This window comes from Coffea arabica, chromosome 8e, assembly GCF_036785885.1.
Source record: "Coffea arabica cultivar ET-39 chromosome 8e, Coffea Arabica ET-39 HiFi, whole genome shotgun sequence".
Taxonomy (NCBI): domain Eukaryota; kingdom Viridiplantae; phylum Streptophyta; class Magnoliopsida; order Gentianales; family Rubiaceae; genus Coffea; species Coffea arabica.
Window position 1 is genome coordinate 45,099,723 of NC_092324.1, and position 9,317 is coordinate 45,109,039.

Sequence of the window (9,317 nt, forward strand, 5' to 3'; positions counted from 1 at the left end):
ATTCGTGGAAAACCAAACAAAAGAAAATAAAAAAAAAAAGACATTCTTCAATTCCTTAAGTTTCCATCAATTAAACCGTATGGTAAATCACCGGTCCGTGGTCAGTCTCATAAACCAGACCAAACGTTAGTACTCCTGTCTCCTGATAAAACAAAACGGGGCAGCTCAAAAAATTGTCAAAAAGTCAAAACTTTAACGTTGGCTCTCTCAAAAATTCAAAAATATTCCTAAAATAAACCTCCCATCAACTCCACGTGGCCAAATCTCATCCGTCAAGGCAGCCATCGTCAGCCGGTCATTTAACCCATAGGGCTTAAAACTCCTCCCGTCCCGACTCCGCCCCTTCCACATTTGAATTCTCCGGACCGTTTTTTCCCCATTTTCTCTGTCTAAAACCCTTCACTCTCTCCCCTCACTTTCTCTCTTTAACCCCTTCGCCCCCCCTCATAGATCTCTTCTTCTCAATCCGTTTTTCTCCACACCTATACATACAGCTGTATGTACGTAGATAGCAACAATTTTGAGATCTGCTATGCGCGTTGATTTGATTGGATCATTCGGGATTCTGGGTTTCTGCAAGGTTCGATTTAATTTTCTGATTTCGGTAAGTTTTTGTTTTGGGAAATTTCTTTTCTTTTCTGTGGTTGCTCAATATTAGCGGGGAATTGAATTAATGGGGGGGGTTTTTGAGAATTTGAATTTTTACCTTTTTTGTTTCCCTTAATGTTGCGTTTGGTTCATAGCTTTTGATTTGATGAAAATTTCTTGTTTTAGTTCATTAATTGTTTGAATTCGTAGCTGCAATCCAAAATACTGGTGATTTTAGCTAAGAATCTGAAGTAAAGCTCGAATTCTGAAAATCTGTGGTTTGAATTTCTTGTATGGTTTTTCATTTATTAAACCCTATTTTTTTTTTTAAAAATAGTTGAATGCTGTTTGGAGAAGATGAACATCTTTAATCTAATTCAAATTAATGTTTGTGAAGAGTCAAAATTTCTGAATTTTGTTTAATGGAAATTTTCATTATGATGGGATATCTAGCGAAATTTTCAGAATTGTGAAATGTTTTTAGAAAGCAACACATCTTTTTTTTTTTTTAAATGTATTTATTTGTTGATTCTGATGTAGTTTGTTTAACTGTAACTCGTGTTGTTGGCTTTTTACTGCAGTTATTAGAAGGAGGAAACTTTTAGGATATCATTTCCATACCTTTTCTTTGCCTCTTTTTTGGGTTCGGTTCTGACTTATGATTCATGAACATGATTTAGCCTCTGATTTATCCTGCAAAGTCTTTGGGTGACCTATAATGCATTGGGGGAGACAGTCTGGGGACTATTGCAGACGTGTGGGAATTGGGATATGCAGATTTGCGCCTTTGTCAATCAACTATGGAAAGTGATAGGACAAGCACCACTCGTTCAGACGGAGGAAGTGATAGTCTACCTAGAGTTCGACCTGCACATGGGTAACCTCTTTAAATTTTTTGAAACATCAGATTTTTTAATTGAATTAGATTTGGCCTTTCAAGTTTGCTAGTTAGTTTGATATAACTAAGGAGTTCATTTATGTTGACCAAAAAAAAAAAGAGGAGTTCATTTATGTTTTCTTGCCAAAGTCTGTAGTCATGTCTGGAAATTAGTGGACCTTAGATAGCAATTTTTATTGGTAGTCAAGTTTCCATATTCATATACTTGGTGTTCATGTTGGTGATTAGTTATGTCTTCATCAAAGTGCATAAGAAATTCTATACTCATTCTCTGTATTTTGCTTTTGAACTTTTGGTCTTGCACAGAATTCTAATTTTATTTCACTTCTTTTTACCACTTCTATTGTTTGCTCTTACAATGTGTTACTGCATAAGTTTGTATGATAGAGAACTATAGAATGCAGTTTCATTATGGTCTGATGCTACTGAATGGTACTTGTAACAATGTGCAACATTTTATAGGAGGACCAGTGGTCCTACAAGGCGCTCCACAAGGGGACAATGGACTCCAGAAGAGGTAAACATTCATTTTCTTTCATACATTAGTTATGTAGGATCAGTCTTGGTAACTTTCTGGACCCTTGTTTCTAGAAGATTTCTTATATTAAAGATGGCGTAAGTCCCTCATTTGCAGCTTCAAGTTGCTAGTTTAATCAATGCGATCAAAACCTTAATCATTGTGGATTACTAACAAGTTTGATGAAGTTTACCTCTTCAGTGTGCTCTATTTCTGAATATCTAATAATTGCATGCCTGGAGCATATTTTTGACAGTTTTCACTTTGTCACTGTAATTCTTCCTTCTATTCTTTGCTCATTTTTTCTGTTCTGATTGATGAATGAACACCTAGGCTGCATAATTGAAGTTATTTTTCTCCTCTGATTTCTTCAATTATGTTCTCTTTTTTCCACTATCAGAAACTGCCAAGTTTTTCTAAGGACGGTTTGATTAGTAGCTTGTTATTGAAAATATCTGAGAGCCATTTTATGTCTTAAGATTGGCTTCCTGTATGCACGATATAGCACTTAGTATACTAAAATGGGCTCCCCACCGATAAGGCAAAGCTTTTGCTCTACCTCCTGGGGATTATTAAGGGCGCCTTTTCTTGTTTGAGCTTTTGCTTTTGCTTCATTTGGTCTCTTTCTGAACCTTTGTGGGCTTAAAAAGAATATCCCAGAAAGAGTGAGGGTCTCTCGGGGAGAGGCTCAAGCGTCAGCCTTCCTTGACTTGCTCGAAAGAGAGAGCCAAAAACATTTTCTTATTTATGCTTTGAAGTGTTTAGCTTTTTCAGAGCCTCGCCACTTGTGACTTTATGTGTGGCAAGCATTGAGATTGTTGTTAAAGTCACCTGCAAGAAGCATCCCTTGCAGATTTATTATTCTTATCATTCTTGCTCCTATTTATGCGCCCACCCTTCCAACCACCCACTCTAAATGCATATTGGCATGAATAGCTTTGCTTTTTGTCAACTCTCAGTGGAAACTAGCAATGCTGTAACCATTAACCAAGTCTGGGCTTTGATTGATGTATTTTCTTAACAACATTTTTACCTGCAGGACGAGATATTGAGACAAGCTGTACAACGTTTCAAAGGGAAAAACTGGAAAAAGATAGGTACATTGTTTCCTGTAAATTATATGCGCCTAGATGCCTAGTGCCTAAAAAGCAAAAGAAGTATGTATAAGGTGTTGCATCTTTTCCTATCCGCTATCCCATTAGATTTAGTGGGTATGCATTGGGAAATATTTGATAAAGCAGGATAATCTAGGATATTGTAAAGAAAAAGAGAAATGATTATTGATCTCTTATTGACAAGTTAAAATTCTAAATTAATTTTCTATTACCTATTCCTTCATCAACACTTTTTAACCTTTTACATAATAGAATATAATCTGCACAAGGAATGTAGAAAAACCTTTTAGATAGTATTTTATCAAGGAAAGTGGGAAACATGTTAAGAATGAAGCTTTGCTTTATGCAGCGGAATGTTTCAAGGATCGGACAGATGTGCAGTGTTTGCACAGGTGGCAGAAGGTTCTCAATCCTGAACTTGTTAAAGGTCCATGGTCTAAAGAAGTAAGATGCTGTTATTTTTGCTTCCTTGGAAAGTTGGGTTTGTTAACTGTCTAAAATCCATGTTATTCATCAACATTCTGTCAGTTTTAAAAGTTTATGATTGTCAAGTAACCGTTTCTCTAAATGCAGGAAGATGAAATAATTATTGAGTTGGTGAACAAGTATGGGCCAAAAAAATGGTCCACCATTGCACAACATTTACCTGGACGAATAGGAAAGCAGTGTCGGGAAAGGTTAGCTAGCTGCAAATATATATTAGGTTACTTCTTACTTTTCCAGAATTTCTGCTTTGTGGAATGCTTTATGTCTTTCTAGAGTTAAACTAAGTTAAAAGCGAGGAAGCTGCTTTTGCCTTTTCATCTTGATTACCATGTCTCATCATGTTTCCTTCAATTTTGTATGTCTTCAAAATGGGAAAAATTTGATGTTGCTGGCTACGCATTTATGGAAGAAGCTGTATCCAGACAAATTTATGGCAGTCTTTTGGGTTCTTATGATAAAACTATTTCATTATCCTCTCCAGCCTGTGTCATTTTTTTCATTGAATTGTCCTTTTGGAGGCTATGCAAAATTTTCTCATTTCTGGTTCATTGTAACTTATTTTTACAGGCAAAATATTGACACAAGGATTCAGTTTTGTGATAACCTGAATGTTGCTTTCTCATTACATTGAAGTACTTTTTATGTGATGAATTTGGATCATCTTTCTTAGAACTGTGGATTGGCTACTTTACCACCTTTCCTGTTTGAACTACTAGTTTTGCTTTTAGTAATTTGATCAGTCTATTTAAGTCTCTAAGAAGATAATTTCGAATAATGTGGTGGCTGTCAAGTCATCTTTTCAGTTTGGGGACCATATTTACTGATAGTAATTTGATTAGTCTATATGAGTCTCTAAGAAGGTGCTTCTAATTTCTTCTATTTACATAGTTTATTCTCTTCTTTTCATTTTATTTGATAATTAGATGGCACAATCATCTTAATCCTGGGATCAATAAAGAAGCTTGGACACAAGATGAGGAACTGGCTCTTATTCGTGCTCATCAAATCTATGGAAACAAGTGGGCAGAGCTGACAAAGTTCTTGCCTGGAAGGTACTTTCTTTTACTTAGAGGGAGGGGGAGAGGGAGGGGGAGGGGGAAATATGCATTTCAGTAGCCTTTCTGGATGTTATTGCGGAATTCGATGCTTTACCTTGTATCTAATCCATCTTGGGTTTTATGATCTTGAATTTGTTTTGTTTGCATGAGTTTACATTGAGTTTGACCTTACTGATTTTGGGACTATGTCTCTATGATTATCAGGACAGACAATGCAATTAAGAATCACTGGAATAGCTCAGTGAAAAAGAAGTTGGACTCCTATTTGGCATCAGGATTGCTTGCACAGTTCCAAGGCCTGCCAAATGCCATTCATCCAAATCAATCCGCAGCTGCTGCTTCTTCAAAGACACAGCAGAGCAGTGAAGATGATAGTGTTCCCCGAGATGGTGGAGAAATGGAGGATGTTTCACAGTGTAGTCAGGGTTCTACTGCTGTTGGATGTTCAAGCTCTACAAGTGAGATGGCCAACACAAATGTCTATGCTAGAGAAGACTGCTTTGAACATAATTTGCAAGACTGGGATCCTTCCATAGGGAAAGATTGGCAACTTACCCAGAATGAATTGCCGGACATGTCTTCATTGGATTTAGGGCAGGAAGCTTCTGGACAATTTATGCTATCTTCATCCGGGCAGTTTATCCATGAATTAGTTAACTTTCCGCTCCAAAGTTCTATGGGTTTAAGTAATTCCACTTCCATGGTAAACATGGTCTTGGGTTCCGATAAACCAGATCAATTCTTAACCACTGAAGTTGGATGTTCTAGGATTGTGTACCCTGAAGTCAGAAATGATGGTTCTTTTGCCCCTGAAAGTAGTCCAGTTAATGAAGCAACAGATTCTCTGCTATACCAAACATCAAGCTATCATGTAACTTTCCCTTCTCAATCCTGCAACCCTTTGCAATCTGATGTGCTGGGAACTTCATTTGGGGAACCATTTTCAGTACCTTCACAACTGCCTTCTGACGATGGATCACTTATATTCAATATTGATCCAAATCTCTTCAATGATTCTTCAGTCGGAAACTCAGAAAAGGAGTGTGTTACAGGTAGATATGATGGCTTTATCTATTGCAATGACTCTGGTGGTTCTACTAATAATCATACTGAATTTGGGATGCTAGTTCAACCAGTGGAGGGAAAGGATTCTGCAAAACTTGTTCCTGTTAATGATTTTGGCTTAACACCACCAAAGGACATTCAGACTTCTCCACCTGTGGAAGAACACCCTATCATATCTGATGAACAGAAGGATTCAGGCGCTTTGTTTTATGAACCCCCACGTTTTCCAAGCCTGGATGTCCCATTCTTTAGTTGTGATCTCATTCAGTCTGGTAATGATATGCAGCAGGAGTACAGCCCTCTTGGTATCCGCCAGCTCATGATGTCTTCTGTGAATTGTCTTACTCCATTTAGGTTGTGGGATTCACCATCAGGGGATGATAGTCCAGATGCTGTTCTCAGAAGTGCAGCGAAAACATTCACGTGCACACCATCCATATTGAAGAAGCGGCATCGTGATTTGGTGTCACCCTTGTCAGAAAAGAGGTGTGAGAAGAAGCTGGAAAGCGATGTAAATCAGGAGTCATTCTCTACCTTGACCAGAGACTTTTCTCGACTAGATGTTATGTTTGATGAAACCCAGAATGAAAACCAGTCGATGCTTTCTCCAACAAACCAAGGAAGCAATTGTGAAATGTTGTTAACTGAGGATAAAGAAAACTTAGTTCCTGCTACCACAGAGGGAGACAAAGAGGATGTAAAGGTTGATTCTCCATCTTCGGCAAATATAGTTTTGGAGAAACATACCAATGCTAATTTTCCCCTAGACAAGGTGAGGCAACAGACTGGTGCAATAGATAGTAAAAGTCTTAACAAAATCACATGCACTTATTGAAACTGTGAGAATTGAGTTCTTTCTAAGTTTTGTAACATTTCTTTCAGGTGAGTTGGTTCCATTAGTGTAGGCTGAAAATGACACCCACCTAATTTTGACCCTTATCTAATATAGCATTTAGCAGATTGTAAAAATTTGGATCTTTAGTTTGTTAGACAAATGATTACAGTCAAGGGGTGGTCAGTCACCATTTGTACTCTTAACCTTCAAATTAAACTCTTGTTAAAATTGGTTTCAGATGAACCCCTTCTTTTCAGGCTAGCTGGTTTTAGGAAATAGCGCATATATTCTAGTTGATGTGCCATATTCAGGAATTGACTTAATTATTCTTTATACATAACTTTTAATTTTTTCTTAATTTTATTTCCTTTGTCCTCTTTTTACCCCTTTTTTCTTTTCATGTTATTCAGATGAACCAGCCGTCTGGTGTCCTTGTTGAACATGACATGAACGATACTTTATTCTTCTCTCCTGACCGATGTGGAACAACAAGTGATAAAGCATTTGGTCTGAGTGCTAAAGCATGTGGTAACAAGTACTCTGGAAGACTAGATGCTGGATTGCACAAAGGAGCAGCTTCATCAGAGACTCGATGTTTGTCTATTGTTTGTTCACCTCGGATATCTGGAAAGAAGGATGGTCTTAATGTGGTCACCACTGCATCAATGCAATTAGCTTCCTCATCAACCCCGATGGGGAAGAAGGTTGAAACTTCAGGGAACATTTGTGGTGTTGAAAACATTAGCATGTACAGTGACTGCAGCTTTTTACTTCTGAATCACTTTAGTTTCTTTTATTAGCCTTCTGTACAATTAGCTGCACCTGATTAGTAATTTTGTTTTCTTTTTTTTTTTTCCTTGTAGATTTGGAGAAACACCTTTTAGAAGAAGTATAGAATCTCCTTCTGCCTGGAAGTCCCCGTGGTTCTTTAATACTTTTCTGCCAGGCCCAAGAGTTGATACAGACATCACAATTGAGGTACTAAACATTCTGAGAGATAGTTGTTTTGCACCTTTGAGTGGGTGCTTTTAGCTGTTTCTTTCCCTTTTTTTTTTGAGTTTGGTCTTGATGGCTGAAGTATTACAGGATATTGAGTATCTTATGAGCCCTGGCGACAGAAGCTACGATGCTCTTGGGTTGATGAAGCAGTTGAGTGAGCATACTGCTTCAGCATTTGCAAATGCACAGGAAGTTTTGGGGGATGAAACTCCTGAAACCATACTGAAAAAAAGCAGCAAAATCCTGAATGCTGATAAACAGCAGAACGACCTTTTGAAATGTCAACAGGAGCATCATTCAACCGTGGGATCAAATGTCATGGTATGGTTAAATTCCAATATTGCTGATGAAATTATCCCTTAAAAAAAAGGTGTGGTTTAAGAAAGTTGAAAGCATCTACCAACTTTTGAGTTTTTTGTCCACTCCACCACAAAATAAAACTATCCTAAGCTGGAGCCTCTGCTCTGTATAATCCATCTTCAGATTACTGCTTCAGCTGTCTTGGTATTCTCTATTACATTTTGGTCAGATACAAGAAGCACACTTGTCTTTACTGCATGCAGCCTCTAGATTCAACAGGAGCATGGATAGTACACTGTTATTTGTCCATTTCAAAAGCTTATATTGTATACACTGGCATTTGCAGACGGAGTGCCGAACACTCGATTTTAGTGAATGTGGGACACCTGGAAAAGGAGTGGAGACTGGGAAATTGTCAACAGGCGTTAGCTTCTCAAGTCCCTCTTCGTATCTGTTGAAAGGTTGCAGGTAATGGTAGCACTTGCAGGTTCCTGCAGAAGTGTATAGTGGCATTTGCTGACAGAGTGGAGAGCTCTTGATTTTAGTGCTGTGAGACACCTGGAAAAGGAGCAGAAACTGGGAAATTGTCGATAGCCATTATATTCTCAAGTCCTCTTTGTATCTGTTGAAAGGTTGCAGGTAGCAGCAGCAGCAGCTGGCAGGTTGTTACAGCAGTGCTTGCTGGTGTATAAAGTTGAAAGATGTACACAGTCGTGATTCTACCATTCTATATAGTTCCTAGAACCATATCTTGTTAAGATTAATGTATTTTGTGAAATCAATTGTTAAAGAATGTTCTTTGGCGTCCAATAAACAATGCTTGCACTTGAGTTATATGGACAAACTTCATCTTGAATAGGGACAACAAACAGATATTGCTTTGTCTTTTCCAGTTCTATTTTGGGGCTTGTCTGCCTGTGGTAATGTCAGGTTTCAGCTACAAATTGTCTGTCCTTATATTGCCTTGTCCATTGTGTCCCTTGCCATATTTGCAGCGGTTGAAACAAATCCTAACGTGGCTGCTTGCCTCTGTCCAAGTGTTGGTTCGGTTTCTAACTCCAGTTAGAAAAGCCTAACATTGCCACGCATCAGTAAATATCACCCATTTTTTTTCCCCCTTTTTTTTGCTAGACACAATCTTTATATTCCCTCTGTCCCATTAAAAATGTCATATTTTTCATTTTGGTTTGTCCCAAAATGTTTGTCACTTGCCACAAATGATTGTGTACTTTATCAATAATTTCCAAAGCTTACCCCTGTCTCACCTGACTAAAAAGTATCCAAAAAGTCTTCTACCAAAACTTGCAACTTTGTTGTTCCGTTGATTGAGATGCACGCACTACTAACCATTTTTAAATGATTGTCTTTTTGTGTTTTCACGCTCTAATTCTAGCTAGAATAAGTCATGTGAACCAATAAATATATGGACCCCGCTGTCATTTTTTTCCATCTATTA

General features: G+C 37.8%; 1 protein-coding gene across 3 annotated transcripts; it reads left to right on the forward strand.

Moving 5' to 3' along the window:
• Positions 1-327: 327 nt before the first annotated feature.
• Positions 328-8,695, forward strand: LOC113703187 (transcription factor MYB3R-1). Of its 3 annotated transcripts, XM_027224473.2 has the most exons (13): positions 328-604; positions 1,269-1,465; positions 1,949-2,003; positions 3,043-3,100; positions 3,468-3,562; positions 3,692-3,795; positions 4,528-4,656; positions 4,867-5,714; positions 5,790-6,499; positions 6,973-7,310; positions 7,426-7,540; positions 7,649-7,882; positions 8,208-8,695. In XM_027224473.2, exons 2-13 carry the CDS (start codon positions 1,389-1,391, stop codon positions 8,331-8,333), a joined length of 2,889 nt encoding a protein of 962 aa, XP_027080274.1. In that variant the 5' UTR covers positions 328-604; positions 1,269-1,388; the 3' UTR covers positions 8,334-8,695. The 3 variants fall into 3 exon arrangements, with proteins under 3 accessions (XP_027080274.1, XP_027080273.1, XP_071918020.1); XM_027224472.2 differs by having other exon boundaries at positions 4,867-6,499; XM_072061919.1 differs by having other exon boundaries at positions 328-580; positions 4,867-6,499.
• The last annotated feature ends 622 nt before the right edge of the window (positions 8,696-9,317 follow it).